Raw genomic sequence first — 22,977 nt, forward strand, 5'->3', positions numbered from 1 at the left:
CCCTTCCCTTCCCTTCCCTTCCCTTCCCTTCCCTTCCCTTCTTTTCCCCTTCCATTCTTTTCGTGTATTAAGTAACATGGTAGGAGATGTAACAGTCTCCAGTGTTACATACTTATAATTTCATTTTTTATTGGAAGATAATTCTACAAATAAATTGCAGACATAAATTGACTTAGTTACTAGGAAACTAGAAGAAATCTCAGACTCAATTGTATGTATGATTTTTCTAAATTTTGAAATTAGAATTTCAATACATTTCATGAGATCGTGATGTAAAATAATATGAAAATGAAAAATAAATTTTAGCACTTGTAAAGTCTAAAAATTTTACTATGCAACATGACTTTTCTTGTCCATAGTATTAAAAAAAATAATAATGTTTTTCAAGTTATTAATCTACACTACCTTTCATTGACTGTTAAACAATGCAACAGTACCAAAATATAGCTAGAGCTAAAATAAGCATACTTTTTTTTCTTACTCTTCAGCTCAACTATTGGGCGTAATACAAAACACACCAGCCTGTTGTTTACTCTGTTATATTAACTGCAACTGATAAGAAGCTGGAGATCTTTAAAATCTAGGGAAACTGCAGTCACTACTTGTACATTGCCTGTAGGACTGTATGAATACTTTTTACTGGAAGATCATTCTTCTGTGTGTGAACATCTGACAGCCAGATGTAATTCCTTTTATGTTATTTTATACTGTGTCGAATAAAGTTTCCAGTTTTTATTTTAGTACAAATTCCACCCTTATGAATATCATGAATGTGGATTTTTACAGTAGTAGAAAATGCGTACATCATTTTACGCTCAAACTTATTTAATTTTGATTATGACTGTAAATACAATATACCTATTAGTATCACCAAATGCCATTTCTCACAGAAAATTGAAACAAAAAATAAGTTATAATTGGAATGTAATCAGAAAACCATTGACCACAGCTCTCAGTTTTCTTACATCAGAAAGGGAAATGGCAGCTTAAAGTGCAACACAGAGATAAAGCAATCTGTTTATAGTAGTCTATATCTAATTCCACTTTGGCTAGGGATAAAGAAAAATGTTAGTTTTATTAGAGGATAAGATTTTTTCTTGTACAAGAAACAAGTCTGGGAAATGACGTATGCGTCTCATAGTCAGTGTACTACAAACACTTTTTAAATGATAAATCATTTTCATCTATAATGCAAATCTAAGATTTATCTCTTGGTTGTATGTTCATCTTTTATTTAAGCTGTGGTAGCTAACAATATATGGGTCCTACTTATGAAGCTATTTAGCTGTTTAAATCTTCTGATCTTATTTTTTTTTTTAATTTTCTTCTATTTGAACAAATCTGTTAACTGAAAAGTATTTTTCTAGAAAGTAAAACAAATTCTAGTGAGGATTATATACATTTATGAAATATCAAAAGGGAAAACATCTTACAACCTAGATGCTCTGCAGTCAAGAAAAGACTTTAAATAATTTAAATGTTGTAGCCTTTGTTGTTCTCTGACAGAAATATCACTTTTTGAAGAACTTTTCAGAACGTAATTGACTAAAATTACTTATGTGCAGATAATAATAACAATGCTACCAATGAATAAATAGTGTGTAAGATGATATTGACATGATGGTTGTTGAAGATTTCAACATCTATAGGAGTTTGCTATTTCACTGGATTGTTATAACTACCTTTGATTTTAAAAGATGGAAAAATCCTTGGTTGTAGTAAAATAAAAAATATGTGTGTTCTCTGAGAAATACTATATTAGCCATTAGAATGATGCCTTGACTATTAACTCCTTAGACTGAGAAAATACTTTTTATGTGCATTGCATTAATGGATGCACTACGGATAATTGGAGTAGGAGTGCTATAACAATAAGGTTCAATTGCTGAAGTACAGAAGTGGGCAAATATTCTGTCTTCACAAAAAACTTCTGTTCCTTATTCTTTAATATTTTGTCCCTTTCATTGTCTTTTGGAATGATTGTTTTGACTATGATTGCTACACTGATCTCTTTTCCTTTCAAGTTTATAATATACAGATAGTATAACTAATAATGAGTGTTTGTATTTTTATTTATTTATTTATTTTCCTTCTAGGTATTGGATTAAATAATGGCCAGTGGCATTCTGTATCCTTCTCTGCCAAAAGAAATCGTATCAGTTTAATAGTGGACAATGATATGTTCTCATCGGCTCATGCCTCCATACCTCTACAGATTTATTCAGGAAATACATTATACTTTGGAGGTGAAACATATTCCTTATTTATGCTGGAAATATCCCACAGTTAAACATTTTTTTTTTTCTGACATATCTAAACAAACAATGAGAATGATTTGACTCACTTTATGTCTTCTATATGTGGCTCAGATATCTATCACAGGATTTGTTTTCAGGGATCTCTATCATACCCTTTATGCTGAAGTTTCATCCAGGTTTTATAATGTTAAGTAGAATAAATTACCATCCTAATCCTTCCACCAGTTTTTAGAACACAGTTTTCTAGTATCATGTTCTGATTATTAAATATAACCTGACTGACAATCATACGGGCACAAAAAAAAATCTGTCTTGTTACATAGTCATTCTGCTGCTAAATCACCTTTCCGATAAGAATTATATTCTGCTCTAGCTTCAAATATTCATTCAAAGTATATGTTTTCTTACTTACGCAAGTGTAAGAGACTATTCTGTTAACTTCTGTGTCTCAAAGCTTGCTAGGGACACAGATGGACTTGTTCAAGTCCAGACAAGTCCCGAGCAAGGACCGTGAAAACCTTCGTCTTAAGGAGACAGATGGACAAGTCCAGGCAAGCCCTAGGCAAAGGTTGTGAAATCCTTTGTCTGGGGGAACATAGATGGACAAGGCCAGAGGCAACGAGAGCGAGATGAACTGCAGCTAAATAGCTGTGAAGTGCTCCTTTGTGTGGACCTATCTCAGGATGATGGGCCATCTTAGAGGGTGCTCAATGACTCTTGCTCGAGGCCCATCCTTGTCACGTAGGCAGGAGAACAAGGAGGATAAAAGAGGAACTGAAAACCATGAGGATAGGTTTCTGACAACAGATTCCTCATAAAGAAGAACAGGGGTTTCTGACAACAGATTCCTCATGAAGAACGGAGGATTTCTGGCAGCAGATTCCTCCTGAAGAGAGAGAGGAATTCCTGAAGATAGAGGGATTCTGGAAGATTGAGGTGATTCCTGCATACTGTCGAACTCTCCTGAGCCTGCTGCCTGACCGCTGTTGCTGCTTCAAGAATTGGCTCCTCGACTTCCTCGTCTACCTGCCTGCTGCTCAAGGCCAGCCACACTGCTGCTCCCCGTCTTCTGCTGTGTTCTGCCCGGGACCTGCAAACACCGTGCAACGGGACCGCTGCTGGATCCTGCTGGTGACTATCCCCACTTTACGCAACTCCTGCTTCTTTTCCATCTTTTCTGTCGCACTCCTTCCCTTCCCCGTCTCCCTGATTAGGTCTTAGTAATAAACTGGATGCAACAACATATGAACTGTTGTTTCTTAATCTCACACCGGGTATACAGATATTAAAGAACCTCATCTCCCTCCTATAAATTGGAGCGAGACAGCAAGTATGTTCTTTGGGCCCATATTTATTCAGTACATGATACACAATCCTGAAAATTGTTTTTGGTAACTACAGGACAATATTATTATGAAGAATATAACTGGTCCCTAAAGCTATATATAGATTACTTAATTTCAGTCTGGCTGTCTTTGTAAGTAGGCCAAGGAATATCATAAAGTGTTTAGTCAATATTCACATATATTTTTACTGATAGAATTTTGTAAGTTTCTATAAACCTAAAGCAGTTGGGAATGTAGCAATATGAAAAAGAGTCATTATCCAGTATTAGCTTAAAGTTTTATCCTTTACTAGCATAGGAATTAGTGAGTGAAAAAATTATTTAAAAAAAAAAAAGAAAAAAACTAAAAAACGTGTACTAAGCCCTATATGCATCTGAACCTAATATTTCTCCACAAAATAATTCCTTTAATACCACAAAATAATTCCTTTAATAATAGGTTCTTAATAAATTTTTTACTCACGAGCAGAAAATGAATCTACGAACTGGACATTTCAAATCTTGTATTTAGCCTTGTCTACTAAACGTATCTTCTAATAAAGCTGATATTCATAGAAATATATTAAGTATTGGTCTTGTGTAGAAAAAAAATCTGAATTTTTCTATGTACTTTGGTCCAGATTCCCATGCTTCTGAACAGGTGCTTTGCACTACTGAACATTTAGGACTAATGTGTTTATAAAGTAGAAGTGGGCAATTGCAAAAAGGAGCAAATTTACTTAGGTATTATAATACAACATTTGCATTTATCTTATGTGTGTGTATATGTTGTGGTGGGGAATTAAATGCAATAATACTGAAAGTACCTGTTGCATACTCACCCCTCAGGCTCTCCGAATCTCATTTTAGTCAAATCAGCATCTTATCTTAATTTGGGGAAAACACAGCTGAAGCCTACTAAACGTAGAAAGTTGTTCAGTAAAATTTTAGGTCTTATGCCACTGTCAAAAGTAATAGACCATATTTTGACCTTAGTCCATGTTCATATAATACTGTCAATTTTCTTGCTGTTTATTGTTAAAACATGAATATCAATCTTCCAGGAGAAATGTCCTGTAAACACAATCGTTAGTTTACTTGCTTTAATTAATACTGAATATGCAAGAAATATGGAAACTTATTTGAGAAAAAGCATAACAAACATGATGTGATTTTAGCACTGTGTCAGTATAATTCCTGGTCAAGCTATCATTATGGGTATATCTTATTTTTCAGAAAAGAACTTTACAATTAGAACGGAAAACAAAACAAAAAAAAAAACAAAACAAAACAAAAAAAAAAAAAACAGATTATTTAAATTTGCAATAAGCAGCTGGGGCAAATTTCATTATCAAAAGACTTTCTTCTATCCTTAACATCTGGCTCAGAATCACATGGAATCTCACTTTCCAGAATACTATCTATATTATACTTTTTCTTCAAAAGAGCCAGAAAACGTTTTAAAAAGCCAGAGTATTAAAAAAATAGAGAAATTTGCTGAATAGTAAAATATAAGATGTAAACTTTCTTTTTTGTCACACTTTTTTTTTTTTGTTTTGTTTTGTTGTTTGTTTGTTTGTTTTTTTGTATAAGCATCACCAGAATTGGAGTAATTTTCAAATGAACATGAGATTTTTACCTCAAATAAATATTTTTATTTATTTCTTTATTCATTTGTTACCATCTTATTGCATGGTGCTATAGAAGATTTAGATGAATATGTAATGGACTGTCAAAATGTCTGTGATGCTGAAATGTTATTGGTTTTTTATTTGTGAAGTTCAAGGATTTGTCTTCTTAGAGCAGTATATGAATTAATGAATACTTTCCTTTAGAATGTTTGCAGTAATTTTGAAAAGTTTTGTGTCACACTAGAGAAGAAGACACTGAGAATCTAGTTACTTGTTTCATTTCAAACATAACTAATTTCCTACTGTATAATCCTTAAAAAATATTAATACTTTTAAAGTTGTTGCATGTTCATTTGAATGGAAATATTTTCTTCCGGTGTTCCAGCATAGATTTCTTCTTGTTGGCAATACAGATATAATTTTTATTTATTTATTTATTTATTTATTTTTGCTTGTTCACTTCTTTTCAGATCATAAACTCTACATTTTCATGCTTGATGCAGCCAAGATTATCCTTGATGTCCACATCTTCACTCATTTTTAATAGTCTAGGAATAGTAGGTTTACTAGAATGTCTTTCCTAATTGGATCATTGCATCAGGAAATAGCTGTCAGGCTTCAGAAACCTCTGGATGGCTTGGAAAAAATAAATAAATAAAAATTTTAAAAAATCTCTGTACCTCTGTATTTACTAGGTCCTTTTGGTATTATTAAACTTCAGTTATGTCTTGTAACTTTTCCAAAGCAGAGTCAACCTATATTTAAACCTGAGATTTTGTGCTGATGATCATTCACTAAGTGTTTTCATGTCGTGCTTATGGGTACTTAAAAAAAGTACAGAATTATTTATTCTTGCTCAGACATGCCTAATCAGAAGAGGTTATGGATAAACTTGCCTGTAAAATTTACAACACCTAGGAATTATCAAATTCTAGTTTATTTTCAGGGTATTATTTTCAAGACATTTTTTTCAGCTTCAGACATTATTCTTCTTACAGGCTGCCCTAACCTTGGAAACAATTTGGAATGTAAAAGTTCCTTTGGTGGCTTTCAAGGATGTATGCAACTCATTTCTATTGGTAATGAAGCAGTGGATATGATCTCGGTTCAGCAAAATATTTTTGGCAATTTCAGTGACCTTCAGATAGATTTATGTGGCATTATGGACAGGTAAGAAAAATCTATATATTATTTTCAATCTTCTTAATTTTTAAAGCTAACTTCATGACAAATGACCAAATACAAAATTGCCTGCTTCTTTTATAGAATTCAGAAGTCTAAAACACAGGCATTGTACCTAGAATAACAATTAGAAATTAGATGTTGATAAAATGAAATTTAAATTATGGTATTTGAGATTAAAGATATTTGATATTTCTGACTACCTTTTCTTACTAATATTTAAAATTTCTGTTTACTAGCATTATAGACACAAAACCTCATCTGTGATATTTGAAGTCATGTTCATTATTTGAAATCCTCTTTTCTTTACATGATATCTCTGCTTCTTTTATTTTACTAACCTGAAAATATGGTGTGTATTATTCATCACAAGTGATCTTGTTTTAGGCTTCAGTCATAACTAATTGAAATTAGTGTGAGAGAGTATTTTTTAAGACTGATAAGTTTGAACGGCTTCCTCTGAAAAGATGAAAGTTTATACACCTTTCCCAAAATTGAAAAAGCAGAAAAAAATTGCTCAAGTTCAGTGTAGTGAAGTAAGGGTTTTGCAGAATTTCAGAGGCTTCAATGGAGAGAGTGATTGAATACACAAGCAGGTAATGGACTGAAAAGTTTCTTGCTTGACGTTCAGGAGAATTCAGTCCTTTATAGTCTATGTAAAATCATCTATAATCCAGAAACAATTGCCTTTGACCAAGCACAAAAGCTATGCTGAAATGATACAGCATGTGGGAAAAAAAAAAAAGAAAAAAGAAAAAAGAAAAAAAAAAAATATTCCCTTGCCATACGTTTACAATTTTCTAGGGAAAATAGTTTAGGAGATCTTCAAGACTGTGTCCACTGTTAGGTTGCACCACAGGTATATTTCACAAAATCGCAGAATTACAGAGAATCGCAGAACCAGAGCGTTTGGAAGAGACCTCTGGAGATTATTAGTCTGAACAGTTTGCTGAAAAAGGTCCCTTAAAGTAGATTGTGTAGGAAAGTGTCCAGGAGGATCTTGAATATCTTTTTTTAAACTCTGGAAATAAACTTACTCCACATTCATTATACTTTTTTTATTTTATTTCTAGTATTTTTGATAGCAATAAAGAGGCAGAATAAGAAGCCTTTCCTTTTGTTCTCATCTTACTGAACATTTATAGCATTTGAACTGTGTCCTTTTTGCATCAAAATCATAGTCATGTACTTTTTATTATTACATATTTTTTTAAATATATATTTGTGTAAGTAACTTCTACTTCTTAGTCAGAGTTTTTCATGCATATTTATAAATTCCAACTGGTAACATATATTCTCCTTTGCCAACATTAAAATTCTTTACATTTCCATGGCTTCCTTACAAGGGGTAGCAGAGGGGCAGGCTCTGACGCCCTCTTTATGATGACCAGTGATAAAACTCAATTGAATGTCATGAAGCTGTGACAGGTTCAGATTGAATATCAGGAAAATGTTCTTATTTAAGAAGATGTTCAGGCGTTGGAACATCTACCCCAATGGAGTGGTCATGGCATCCAGATATCAGAATACAAGAAGTGTTTGGACAACACTCTTAGACATACAGTCTGATTTTTGGGTAGTCCTGTGTGGAGCCAGGGAGAGGACTCAACAATGGTTGTGGGTACATTCCAACGTGGGGTATCCTATAATTCTACAAATCCACATGTATAAAAAATCTCCAATGGATAACTTGCCTCATTTTCTGCAACATATCATTTGAGAAAAAAATATATATTCTCTCACTAAAATGATGTGACTTTAGTTGTCCTAAGATAAAATAGTTTTTTTTGCTGATGTGCTCCAGATGGTAGGAGTATTACTAACTATACATTACAACAATTGACATAATATTGTAATAGGACTCACCGTTATTTCAATTATCTTACAAACTTAACACATTTAGTCTCTGAAGAGAGTAGCAGTGTGTTGTATGAAAAAAAAAGATACTAACACACACAAAGGTTTCACTATTCTTTTAATGCACACGCATGCATAAAGTCAGATCAAAACAAAATGAAACAAAACATATCAGAACGTGCAAAAAAAAGCAACCACAAATGAACACTGACAAAAAAAAAAAAACAACCAATGAACATAGGAACAATTAGTTATTCATTCCAAAATATATATTTCCATAATTTGGAAGCACAGCAAACAGATAATGTAGATGATGTACAAGATTTTTCTGTAGCAAATAATTAGTATATGAAACCCCCTTTTTTTCCTCTCTCTTTTTTTTTTCTTTGTTAAAAGTATACTCATGTTGTAGTACAGTTCACTTTTTAATATTAGATTATGAATATTACTAGTGGGCTGCCTTGGTTTTAAATCATGCATCATTTCCAGATGTTATGCACTGAGACACATTATTAAATAATACAGTGCAGGATTATAATCAGCTGATTTTTGTTTAAGCAGACATGGTAATGAATGTCAAAATATGCTTTACAGATGAAGCATTAAAAATATATTTTCCAGTAGGTGGAATACTTTTGTGTGAAATATTTAAGAGAATACAGGAAGAAAAAGCTTTTTTCCAATTTTTTAGAGCATCTAGTATAATTAGAGTAGCTACTCTCAGCTTTAGTTAGTGGTTACTTTAATTAAACATTCTGGAAGAAAGGGAAGAAAAAAAAGGAATAAGAATTTATACTGTGAATTGTTTTTAGTTCTATGAAAGTTGGTTCAAGCATCATCCATTTTATCTAAACTCCATTTTGTGAGTACTATTAAGAAGATGAATTGTTATTTATAGAACCAATATAAGAAAAAACTGTGAAAGCTATTTTGAATTTAGGAATATTTGTGGCTTTATAAAGAAATGAAAAATCAAGGAAAACTGTGGTTGATGCAAGCAGAACATCATTACTATGATGCTTTATGAGTATTACAAATTTTAGAGAAGTGTATTTACAGTAGTCCTACTGCTCACACTTCTAGCAAGAAAAGTTAAGTATTTATTTGAAGAATTATTTCTTAATAAATTATTGACTAACGAAGTGAAAGTAAGCTTAGTGCTTGAAGTTGATTTCTATATTAAGAAACAGAACTTACTAAGGTCTTCCACAGACCCAGTTAAAAAATATATGTAAGATAACAGAAACAATATCAGATCCTTTATTGGCAAAAATGTTATTTCCTTCCTTGAAATTAACTTGCTTAATTTTACTTATTTTACATTTACTTTGCCAGTTCACTATTCTTTTCCCTCAAGAAAAAGCAGCTTACTTTTGTTTATAAGCACGAGAGGGTGGAAAATTATTTGAATGTCTGCAGGAGTGAATTTTTGCTAGCCTTGAATTTTTGCTAAGTCAGATTTGTGACAAGCTGTACGTTCTACAGTTCTAGATTAATACCTTTTTAAGACATTTTGAATTAACTAAAATGTATTTTTGGATCCTGCAGATGTTAGTAGGCCTGCTTTTTATTTTTATTTTCTTATTTTTTATTATTTATTTTTAATTTTTTTTGTGTGTGTGGTTAACATCAACGATAAGAATATGTATATATTTTCTTCATTTCTGTATATACAAACAGTCACTGCAATTAAAAAGCAGCTTAAATAGTTTCTAAAGTGAAATGCTCTTAAATAACTGTCAGGTTTTTGTTACATGACTTTATTTCCTATGTTTTTAGAATAAATTGACTTAAAGCTCTTATGATGGTTCTTTCCAACTGATCTAGCGTGTGACAACTCTGTCCATGGTAAGGGGCTTGGAACTAGACGATCATTGAAGTTGCTTCCACCCAAACCATGCTATTATTATAGAATTCCTTGTTGTAATAACTCCTGTTGAACATACCATGTCTTTTAAAAACTTTGCTGGTGAACTATCAGTGTGTAAATTCTAATAGATGTATCAGCCTGTATTTAATTGCAAATAGTTGATTGGCAACAATTAATAACTATGCATCCTTAATTACTTCTGTTCTCACGTATTTATTGAACAATTCATATCCATATGTTGGAAACAGAAACAGAAAGATGAAGGAATGCTCTCTTAGTTTTCTAGTAATCTTTGTTGCCAACCTCCAAGCAACCCTGCCCAGTCAACAACACCTCATCAGCGCCCCTACCGTCTGCATCTCACCCAGTGCAGGGACACGAGAGACACACGACATAGGGTGTAGTTCAAGCGACAATTTATTGCTGTGCAACATCTGCTTATATAACATGACACGCGACAGCCTCATGAATCCATGACCCATTAAGCACCACCCAGAACCACCCTCTGTAACTACCATCCACCGTAACTCGAGTACCACCCACACTGAGTACCGCCCACAATCTTAAACACATATTCCCCTTCTCCAACGAGCCTGAAGAATTCCTGTACATTATTATATTTGTTTTTCATGATTTGTTGTCTACTGATAAATATAAATACCAGGTAAGAGAAAGGAAGAGAGCGAGAATATTTCTTTCATTTTAGGTGCTTGCCTAACTATTGTGAACATGGTGGTGAGTGTTCACAGTCATGGAACAACTTCTACTGTAACTGTAACAATACTGGTTACAAAGGAGCAACTTGCCATTATCGTAAGTCTGAGATGTTTTCTAACTTTACTTCTATTTCTAGTAGATTTCTCTCTCTCCTGGAAGTGTGTACATTCATATTAAACATTTCAATTACAATATCCATAAACTGGTTCAAGAGAGGGTCTCGGGTACTCAAAATCTGTAAAAAGAAAAACTCAGTGAAAAATTTAGTTTGTATTTGTCACTGTTTTGCATTTTTTCATGTTGCACAAGATAGGAGGTAACATCCTCTCCTGTCTTTAAATCCACCTTTTGAATTAATACATTATTCTGAATAATTTTTATATTTATCACATAATTACTATAACATGAGACTACATTCATATTTGAGTGTCATCACATATTTATCTCTAAGAACATGTTTGTGCATGGTTATGAAAAGTTGTGAAAATTCCAGGAGGCTATTAAATTATCTATAAGCACTTCCTATCTTTTGTTGTAAGCAAAAACAAGTAAATATATAAGCAAGCAAATAAGCAAACATAGAAATACATAAATCTGATCTGTTTTAGCTAGTATTTGGTTTCTCTAAATCTAATTCCTGGGGTCTAAATAATATCTTCAGATTTTACATTAGTTGATTGCTTTTGTGAACATTTTTTCATCTACACCCACATTTCATTGTTTCTTCTTGAACATTTCCAGCCTGAAACAGACAAGAAAATGCTTGAATAAAGCTCTCCTGATTTCCCCTCTCTATATAAATAAATGTGCTTCACAAATTCAAATGGAAATATAGTCGAAGTTATGTGATTTCTTCTGTATTCTTTAGCTTTGAGCATTTGATTTTTTTTTTTCCATAAATAGGATCCACATATTATTATTTTCTTATTCATAGAATAAAATATGATTGCTTTTGTGATGGAAGGTGATTTTTATTTTTACAGCCATCTACGAAAAATCATGTGAAGCCTATAAACACAAAGGGAACAATTCTGGCTTTTACAATATAGATTCAGACGGAAGTGGCCCTTTGGGACCGTTTCTTGTGTATTGCAATATGACAGGTGAGGTGATAAACTTTCATAACTCATGACTGGATCTGTATCTATGCTCTCTGTACTGAAGTTCAATTTATCAAGTGAGAAAATTCTGTAGCTCGTGAATTTAATACACATATGCACAACAAAATGAAGGTGAATCTTTATCTCAGAATTCTAAACAAGGAATTAGGCAGAGAAATTAAAATCGTAACAGAATTCAGGCTGTGAAACTAATGCTGTATTCTTGTTGTATTTTGTGTAAGTGGAATATGTTTCTGGTGGAGAGAATTTAATACTAGTTCATTTTGGGAGTAGATATTTTCATCCAAGTTATAGGCTCTCTGTGTACATTAAAGAAATAAGAAATAAGTTATATTTTATGAGAAAATTATGGACTATTCCATATAGCCTTATAAAACATTTTAATTCAATTTTATGGATTTTAATTGATGAGAGGAAATATCAATGTATTTAGTTTGGTTTTTCAGACTTCTAGCAGATATTTTAGTGAATATAAATTAAACCAGTGGATTTCTCACAGCTTCAATTTCAAGTACAATCTCCTGTTCTTCACTCAGTTCCTTGTTTCTGTCTGTTCACATCACTAGAAGTTCTAGATGTCAAAACTAACTGTTCAGAAGCATCTTAGAAAAACAGATGAAGTTGCCTATCATTATATGACCTTCAAATCAAACTTATATAATTGTCTCTTTGAAAATTAGTATTACCTTATATATATTTGTGTCTTTTTCAGTTTTCTTATCTTCTGTATATTTGAATTTCCTTCCAGAAAAAATAATGGAAGCACTTCATCATTTTACACAAAAAAAAAAAAAAAAAAAAAAAAAAATTTATGACAATTTAGTTTTACATTTTTAAGTGTTTAAAAGATTATATGGATAACCTATGATTGAATTTGACTTAGATTTGTCCTTATTATTATGTTCTTTTTATCATAATATTTTGATGTGGAGTTTTAAAACTATTTTTAAGTAATGCCTCAACTAATACTAAAGAACTATACTGACTTCTAATCATATTATATCCGCCAATGGCACTGGATGATTTTCACAGCCATCTAAAGAATACAAATAGTGAATTAACCTGAATTCTGGTAAATCAGTGAATGCAGTTTAACTAATCTCACCACATCAACTCCTGACTTTGATTTATACAGTAAGCTCTGTTAACTCATAAACTGACTAGCTCTCAGACTAGCTCAGACCCCTAAAAAGACATATTCTACAGTCTTATGAGATTAAAAGAGACCAAATATAATGACAGAAAGGTGGTTTCTTTTTTAAGAGGGTTTAATCCTTGAAGGCACTCTGTAGCATCTGAGTTACTCTGGTGTGTTTTTGAACATCTGTTACTGTTTTTCTCAGTCACTCCATATTCACCACATTAAGCCTACCCTGTGGATAAGTTCATCATCTCAAGATGCAGCCTAACAGGTTGAATCCTCTGTATTTGTTACTTTACCATAGTCCTCATGACTGGTGTTCCCTTTTCCCAACCAAGACTTAGAATCATAGAATCACAAGGTTGGAAAGGACCTACAAGATCACTTAGTCCAACTGTCCTCCCATTACTATTGCTGCCACAAGCTACTTAACCGTATCTTGTAGCTCCTCATCCAGATACTTCTTGAACGCTGTCAGGAACAGCTACTCCACCACCTCTCTGGGCAGGCCATTCCAGTGTCTGACCACCCTATGAGAGAAAAAGTTCTTCCTTATGTCTAATCTAAACATCCTCTGGTACAACCTCCAGTCATTTCCTGTTTGTTGAATGAGAAGAGGCCAAACCCCTCCTCATCACAACCTCCCTTTAGGAAGTTGTAAAGTGCAATGAGGTCTCCCCTGAGCTTCCTCTTCTCCAGACTAAATAATCCCAGCTCCCTCAGACACTCCTCATCAGACTTGTGCTCCAGAACCCCCTCACCAGTTTCACTGTCCTTCTCTGGACACATTCCAGGGCCTCAATGTCTTTCTTGCCATGAGTAGCCCAAAACAAAACACAATACTCGAGGTGCGGCCTCACCACTGCTGAGTACAGGGGGATGATGACCTCCCTGCTTTTGCTGGCCACACTATTTCTAATGCAGACCAAGGTGGCACTGGCCCTCTGGGCCATCTGGGCACATTGCCAGCTCATGTTCAGCTGAGCATCAATCAACACCCCCAGGTCTCTTTCCTCATCGCAGTCATCCCCAAGCCTATAGTGTTGCATGGGGTTATTGTGGCCGAAGTGCAGGATCTAGCACTTGGCCTTGTTGAAACATTCCCATTCACCTCAGCCCAGCAATCCATCTAATCTAGATCCCTCTGAAGGGCCTCTCTACCGTTAGGCAGATTGACACTACCTCCCAACTTGGTGTCATCTGCAAACTTACTGAGGGTACATTCAATCCCCTCATCCAGGTCATCAATAAAGATAAACAAGATGGGCTCCAGTACCAACCCCTGGGGGACATGAAAGGCAAATGTCTAAATTTCTTGCAGCACTTTTTTGGGGAGGCACTTGAAAGGGAGGTGCCTTTCTGTACTTTTATTCTTGGAAACCAGTTTCAGATTGAAAAGCCTACAGTTACAGTTAAATTTACTCAATTTTCATTGATGTATTTTTCTTTATATATTTGAATGTCTGAATACATAGACATACAATCTACCTGTCTTTATTTTTATGTCCAGAATAACTTTTAAACATACTTGTGTTCCAATGCATATTTCCAGAAACCTGCTTTATCATATCATGAGCTGTAAAGAAATCAAAAGCATTAACAGAGTCTTTGACTGAGATACAGGGCACTATAGAACAAGATATCAAGGAAAGAGGAATTAATTCACCCCTCCTAGTAACAGGTTGGAGAAAAGGGTGAACTGAGGAATGCAGTCTTTTCTGATTCAAGCTCTTGCACCAGGTCTTGGGGAGAGATCCATGCACACTCTGAGTGCATACACACTCCAGAAAGTACTGCCGGAAGCACTGCTGAGATGGGAAAGAAGAGAAGAAGGGAGGATTTAAGCTCCCTCTGCTCCAGGCAGTCATAAGCTCACATGAGTTCAGGCTGTAACCTGGCAATTCAATTTTGTGAGTATATAATTTACATACAAAAATTTGCCCAAAATCATGTATGTAGTGATAAAAAAAAATGCATAAAATTCCTTTCAGAATATTATTTTCTGAATAGAAATCACATCCTGAAGTTTCCTTGATGTCTTCTGAAGAATATTTGCGCTTCAAAAGACAGTGTGTTCTTTTCTTACTCTAAATATCTTTTAGTGTCAGTCAAGAACCTGTAGGAAATGAAGTAAAATGCAACTTTGTGGAACAGTTAAAAACACTAATTTTCTAAATGATGTTTGTATTAACTAACAAATGGATGAAGAATTTAACACGAGCCGGCTGTGTGCTCTTGTATATTTGAAGGCCAATGGTATCCTGGGATCCATCAGATGAGGGGTGGCCAGCAGGGACAGAGAGGTGATTGTCCCCCTCTACTCTGCTCTCGTGAGGCCCCATCCGGAGTAGTGCGCCTAGGTCTGTGGCCCCCAGTACAATACAGGGAGATGTTGAAGAGGGTCCAGAGGAGGGTCACAGAAATTATTAGAGGGCTGGAGAACCTCCCCTATGAAGACAGGCTGACAGAGCTGACCTAGTTCAGCCTGAAGAAAAGAAGGCTGCAGGGTGACCTCTTTGCAACCTTTCAGTACCTAAAGGGAGCCTACAAACATGTAGTAGGCGACACAAACAGGAGGGGGATCAACTCTTTGAAAGGGTAGATAACAGCAGGACAGGGGGAAATGCTTTTAAGTTGAGGGAGGGAAGATTTAGGTTGGATACCAAGGGAAGTTCTTTACAGAGAGAGTGGTGTGGTGCTGGAACAGGCTACTCAGAGAGCTTGTGGATGCTCAGTCCCTAGAGGTATTCAAGGCCAGGTTGGATGGGGCCCTGGGCAGCCTGGTCTAGTATTAAATGTGGAAGTTGGTGGCCCTGCATGTGGCAGGGGGGTTGGAGCTTGCTGATCCTTATGTTCAAGACCTGCCTGGATGCCTACCTGTGCGACCTGCTGTAGGGAACCTGCTTTGGCAGGGGGGTTGGACTCGATGATCCCTGGAGGTCCCTTCCAACCCCTACAATTCTGTGATTCTGTGATCCTTGAGGTCCCTTCCTGAGCCATCCTATGATTCTATGTTTCTGTGATTAACTAACATTAGAACTTCCAGAGCCATGTCTTTTCAGAATTAACACCAGATCTTTCAACTTGTCTTCCGCCCACTGATCATCATTATGGCCCTCCTCTGGACTCACTCTAATAGCTTCACATATCCTTATGTTTGGGGCACCAGAACTGAATTAATCTCCTGAATCTCTTCAAGAGATTTGTCACAAGAGTGTAAGAGCAGAGTCACCTCCGTCAACACATCGTTCATGCTGCTTTTCATGAATCCCAGGATATGGTTGATTTCCTAGTCCACAAGCATTCATTTCAAGCTCATGTTGTCTTTTTCTTCAGTGGAACATCCCCACATCCTTCTTATCAGGGCTGCTCTCAATCCATTTTCTGAACATCTTGTATTTACAATTGTCCTAAAAAAAAAAATGCAGGACCATGCACTTAGTCTTGTTGAGCTGCAGGTTCACAAGTGCTGCTTAAGCTTGTCAAGATCCCTCTGGGTAGTATCCTTTCTCTCCTGAATGTTTTGGTCTCCAAAGCTGCAAACTCTATCCCATTGTCCATGTAACCAAAAGAGATGTTGAATAATACCATTTCAAATACAGAACCTGAGAGACACTTCTTATCATTATTGAAAGACCCAGCCTAGCCAATCATGTTTTGATTTACAGCAGAAGAAATATTACCAGAAAGTTGAGGGAACTCCCCAAATCCTCTGGAATCAAACCATTGACCACAACTCCTTCAAGGCAGCTTTCCATTTTAGAGACAATAATGATGTATGACGTTATCAAATGTTTTGTACAAGTCCAGAGAGATGAGGTCTGTATAATCAATAGATATTAAGATGTTGTAATCACAATATAATTGTATAATCAATAGATATCAAGATATTATAATCACAATATAATCAAGAGAGTTAGGCAAAGTAGATAACAATAACAAAAAGATAATAAGTGGAAGAGCTTACCCTTTGGCTGAGCTCACCACAAAACACCAAGAGAGGTGATCTCCAGAAGAGATCCTTCCCCTCTGGTAGCCAGCTCTTAAATAGGTCTTAAATAGGAATTGCCTTCACCTGTGCTCCTCTGGCTGACTTATGGCTCGCCTCAGGTGATCAATCAGAGGTTCAGGCTGTGACTCAGCAGTTCCCATACAATGTCATTTTCTCTTCTCTTACGTACCACTTCTGTAACCCTGTTGTAGAAGTCTGTCAGGTTTGTCTGGCATGATTTACTCATGCTGAAGTTGGCTGTCATTAACCACCTCTGGTGTTCCCTATGTGAGTTAGCACAGTTTTAAGAAGGATATGCCCATGATTTTGCTGGATACAGAGATGAGAATAACTGCCAGTATTTACCATCTTGTATTTTTATTTCCCTTTTTGGTAAGGGAATTTATGTTTTCCCTTTTCTAGGCACTGGATTTTATCAGACTACTATGACTTTTCCGATCATATTGGCAGTGGTTTAACAACTTAATCTACCATTTCCCTTGGCCATCAGATGCATTTCTTAGGCTCCACATTTAAGGAATCTTAAGGTTTGTTAAATGGTCTTACGCCTGATCTTCTATAATGGATGGCACTTCTTTCTCCCAGTTCCTGCCTTTGGAGTTTGCAAATTGGTCGGTGTGGCTAAAGCTCTTTCCATGAAGTCTGAGGAAAATAAAGGGTTCTGTACTTCAGAATTTTCACTTTCCTTGGTAATTAGTTCTCTGGTTTCCATCAGTAGAGGGCATCCATTTTCCCTACTCTTCTTTTTTTTCCATGAGGTATTTGCAAAAACTATTCTTGTTGCCAACGAGGTCACTGCACAGTTTAAATTCAATCTGAGATTTAATTGTTCTTACTTGATCACTGGTTGCTAAACAATATTTCAATATTCCACCCAAGTTATTTGTTCTTTCTGTCAGCTTTCTTTCTGTATTAGAGTTTGGCCAGAATCTCCTTGTTCATCCACATAATTCTCATTTTGCATTTTTGCTATCTACAGGCAACCATTACTCACACTGGCTTCAAACTGACAAAAGTTTGATAAAAGTTTCCATCTTCCAATAAACACCATCTGACCTTAATAGCCCAGGTTTCTTAAAGTGAGTCCAAGCTAGCAGGGATTTAGTTTGGTAGTCAGCCTATATTTTCTGACAGCTTTTAAGATAATGTCTTCAGAGGTGTTAGTTTTAGTTTATGTTGCTTTTGTTTTATAGTGTTTTCTCCATGGTAAGGTTTTGCAATTAAAAATGCTCTCAGCAAATGTAGAAAGTTGAAAGAAGACATTTAATGGAAAAAAAAAAAAAAAAAAAAGTGAATTATCAACTTAACTGAAAAGCTAGTATACTCGTTTACTCAGTTAGTAAGATTGCTTCAAGTTGGAGAAAGTCTGTTTCACAGCACACTGCATATTTTAATACACATCTTTTATAAAAATGTAATTTATTGCTAGCTACTCAAACACTTGAATAATATATATATTCATATGCAAAACACTTGAATAATATATATATTCATATGCAAGTATATTCTTTTAATACAAGAAAATTACTCTGGAAGATATTTTTCTCAAAAATAATGTCCAGAGTACTGAATATTTGCTAAAGGTTTATGACAGCTGCATTTTGCAGACTCAGTTCAATAGTTTCTAGGGAAAAAAAAAAAAAAAAAAATTGGCAGTATTTTGTATATCCCCACTTTAAGCAAATCTTAAAGCCACACAATGCAGTGAAGAAGAGAGCACCTTACTCAGCAGTATATAACGTAAACATTAACTTAAGAGTTGTGTTTTTTTTTTAAGAAAATGCAGTTCTCAGTTCTGAACTAGTACTTCATGTTACAATACTGAGTCAAGTGACTGTACAGTGGTTGTTGCCTTAAATAAACCAGGTATTTGGAAGCATGCTACTATTGAACTATGAATGTCTTGACCTGAGTTTTTTAGTTCTTGACTAAACACATATCTTGAAGAGTACTTCAGATAAATATTACTGTTTGATTTCAGGTGGCTAGAAAAGAATCATGTTAATTTGATCTGAGTAGTAAATGCAGTGTCTGCAAGCTACTTTTACTTCTTCATGCAATGCAAAAACGTACATAATTTTCTCAGACAGAAAAAAAAAGTAAATTACAATGATAAATGCGATGTTACTATAATCTAATATATAATTTTGTGTTATTTAGTAGAAAATTAAAGCCTGGGAAAAGTAGTGATAGTAACCATTCCTTATTTTTATTATTTCATTGCAATTTACAAACCAAACTATTTCAGAGACCATTTCTTATGTTTCTTCATTTACTGTTTTCTTCCTCAATAAACATAACAAGCAACTTAACTAGCAACAGTCACGATATGGTAACGTACTTATAAATAGAAACTGATTAACTGGTTTCATTTTTGCTCCATGGTTTATGTCTATGTTTCATATACTCAAAAGAATTTTTTCTTGATCAAAGAATTTGATTTACAGATTGATGTAATTTCATTGTCCCTTCTGTTTTACTTACTTACTTATTCAATTACTTTGCATCCTTTATCCACCTTTCTAACATCCTTCATCCATGTTTTGAAAGATACAACGTGGACAATAATACAACACAACAACACCAACTTAACCAGAATCAGAAGTGCTAATCGAGAGAATCCTCATGCTGCATTTTTCAAGTACTCCGCCAGCCCAAACCAGCTTCAGGCTATAATTAACCATGCAGAACACTGTGAACAGGAGATATCTTACCACTGCAAAAAGTCAAGGCTTTTAGATAAGCCAGGTGAGTAAAACAGACAAATAGTATAACGTTATACCATGTACTTTCTTTCACTGTCAATCTTTTTTTATTTTTAAACCATGCTTATGTCATTTTGCTACAATAAATTTTGAACATCATAGATCTAGTATTCAGATTTATGTAAATTGCCGAGATATTTGAAAAATATATATAAATATTTTATATTTAAATATATAAAGTATAATATAATATATAATATAAAAAATATAAATTTTTATATTTATATATAAAAATATAAAAATATTTTGAAAAATAGAAAGGGTAGTTTATAATAATCTTTGCTCACAATATCAAGTGATCTCAAAGTCAGATCAACAGACAACCTTATTAACAGAGCCTCTGTTAGTCTGCTTTCCTGAGGTTATTAAATTTTACTGAAGAAATATCTTGTTAAAAGAACACAAATCACTACACTGATATCAATTTTTTTTCTGCATAATGTTTTTTAATACATCATACATCTTTCTGATGTACTTAAATAATTAAGACTTAAGTTAAGACTTGAGTCTCCTTAAGTCTTAACGCTCAATGACATGCAATTGATGTTAACAGATTGTACTGTGAAAAACCATTTTAAGTACTGAGTAAAAAGAACATGGACATAAAAACCGTATTATTAGCTGAGCTTTGAAAAAATAATCCATTATTTTTATTATATGTTTATCAGAAAATCAAATTTCTCAAATTGATTTCTTGACATTGTTTTATAGAAAGCAGAAGTTCAAAAGTCTCTGGTTCTTCTCAATCCTTCCTTTATATACGTCTCATCCTTGCCTGTATTATGGACATCACTACAACTTCTCAGACTAGCATTTATTTCAGTTATTGATGCCTTTCAGGCACTGAGCCTTTGTTTTATCTGTATATTCATGATTCAAGTTTTGGTTAGGTATTTGAAAGCTTGATTGACACCCAGCAGAGGGTTTCAAGATTGTGCTGACTAGGTATTTTGTAATTTTGGCTATTAAATGTTACACAGAGTGAACTACAAGGAAAAACTAAATCCCGTTCATTGGAGTAAAACAAACAGAAACTCAGAGAAGAAAGCAGGAAAAAACTCAGGGAAGCAAGACTTCTTATTACTTATTTTTGAAATATATTGAGACAGCACAGGAATGCAGGATTTGTTAAAAATCTGAAAGAGCACAACTAGTCAGTTCTGCTGAACTGTTTAACATTTAGAGTTTTAAATGATCATAGAATCATTTTTCAAGTTGGAAAAGACTCTTATGATCATCAGTCCAGCCACAACCTAGCCTTATGTCTCGCTCCAATTTATAGGAGGGAGATGAGGTTCTTTTAATATCAGTATACCCGGTGTGAGATTAAGAAACAACAGTTCATATGTTGTTGCATCCAGTTTATTACTAAGACCTAATCAGGGAGACGGGGAAGGGAAGGAGTGCGACAGAAAAGATGGAAAAGAAGCAGGAGTTGCGTAAAGCGGGGATAGTCGCCAGCAGGATCCAGCAGCGGTCCTGTTGCACGGTGTTTGCAGGTCCTGGGCAGAACACAGCAGAAGACGGGGAGCAGCAGTGTGGCCGGCCTTGAGCAGCAGGCAGGTAGACGAGGAAGTCGAGGAGCCAATTCTTGAAGCAGCAACAGCGGTCAGGCAGCAGGCTCAGGAGAGTTCGACAGTATGCAGGAATCACCTCAATCTTCCAGAATCCCTCTGTTCTTCTTCATGAGGAATCTCTTGTCAGAAATCCTCCGTTCTTCATGAGGAATCTGTTGTCAGAAACCTTCCGTTCTTCATGAGGAATCTGTTGTCAGAAACCTATCCTCATGGTTTTCAGTTCCTCTTTTATCCTCCTTATTCTCCTGCCTACGTGACAAGGATGGGCCTTGAGCAAGAGTCATTGAGTACCCCCTGAGATGGCCATTATCCGGTGTGAGAATCCTTCTTAGTTTTTTTTGGCTCAAAGCTTGCTTCCTGAGGTTTTTCTTGTGATAAGACTCTGAGTGACTTGTCAAAGAGGCAGCTGATGGGTGCTAACTGTGTGACAATCGATATCGCTTTGGGAACATTTGCAAGCCCCTTCCCCCAGAGCTGCTTGCTCTGTAGAAGAGCGGAAGATCTGGCTTGTGGCCAAACCGTTCCAGCTAAGTATGGAAGGCTGGGGGATGATACCATTGTATCTTGCGAAGGCAAGATGCAAGTTGGTGCCTCCCTGCTTCCTCTTATCTGCTGGCAAGGCCAGAAAGATAAGAACAAAGGAGGTTCCTGCTGAGATCCCAGAGCCAGAAGCTGCCACCGCAAGGAGAACTGACTCAACCACCTTGGATTTGAGCTGTCACTCCAAAAAGAGCTGACTCAACCACTTTGAAGCATTGAAAAAGGGCCATCATCACCATGGTTGTCGTCGTCATTGGCAACAGGACAACTCTGCCTGACGACCCACCGCTACCGAGGATCAAAGACGGAACTACGAACCTCGCTGGATCCATGGTGGTGACTATCTCCCTCTTGCTGCCTATAAAGACTCCTTGCTTCTTCTTTTCTATCTTTTCTATCGCCCTCCTTCCCTTCTCCATTACCCTAATCATAATAGTGTCCGCCCTTCCCTTCCCCATTTCCCTGATTAAGATTTGTAATAAACTGGTCGGACCAACATTTGAACCGTTGCTTCTTAATCTCACGCCGGGTATATAGATAATAAAAGAACCTCCTCTCCCTCCTATAAATTGGAGCGAGACATCCGGAGATAGGTCCACACAAAGGAGCACTTCACAGCTATTTAGCTGCAGCTCATCTCGCGCTCGTTGCCCCTGGCCTTGCCCCTGGCCTTGTCCATCTGCGTTCCCCCAGACAAAGGATTTCACAATCCTTGCTCGGGACTTGTCTGGACTTGAACAAGTCCACCTGTGTTCCCAGCAAGCTTTGAGACACAGAAGTTAACAGAATAGTCTCTTACACCTTACTACACTAACACTGACAACCCTTTGCTAAATCAAGTCCCTGAGATTACCACGTAGAGATGGTTTTTAAACACATTCAGGGATGGTGACTCAACCACCTCCCTGAGAAGCTTGTTCCAGTGTATAACAATCCTTTCTGTAATGAAGTTTTTCCTGATATCCAACCTAAATCCTGCCAC

The 22,977-nt window shown here is 35.5% G+C and overlaps 1 protein-coding gene across 1 annotated transcript in view; it reads left to right on the plus strand.

Moving 5' to 3' along the window:
• Positions 1–22,977, plus strand: part of CNTNAP4 (contactin associated protein family member 4) — a 162,292-nt gene that overhangs the window by 105,447 nt on the left and 33,868 nt on the right. The window contains exons 9-13 of the mRNA XM_042864889.1: positions 2,097–2,246; positions 6,212–6,383; positions 10,829–10,935; positions 11,823–11,942; positions 19,664–19,861. Of these exons, the coding sequence (XP_042720823.1) occupies positions 2,097–2,246; positions 6,212–6,383; positions 10,829–10,935; positions 11,823–11,942; positions 19,664–19,861 (747 nt within the window). The remainder of the gene's footprint in view (positions 1–2,096; positions 2,247–6,211; positions 6,384–10,828; positions 10,936–11,822; positions 11,943–19,663; positions 19,862–22,977) is intronic.

Source organism: Lagopus leucura, unplaced genomic scaffold (assembly GCF_019238085.1).
Source record: "Lagopus leucura isolate 7727_CA_CO unplaced genomic scaffold, USGS_WTPT01 Super-Scaffold_774, whole genome shotgun sequence".
Taxonomy (NCBI): domain Eukaryota; kingdom Metazoa; phylum Chordata; class Aves; order Galliformes; family Phasianidae; genus Lagopus; species Lagopus leucura.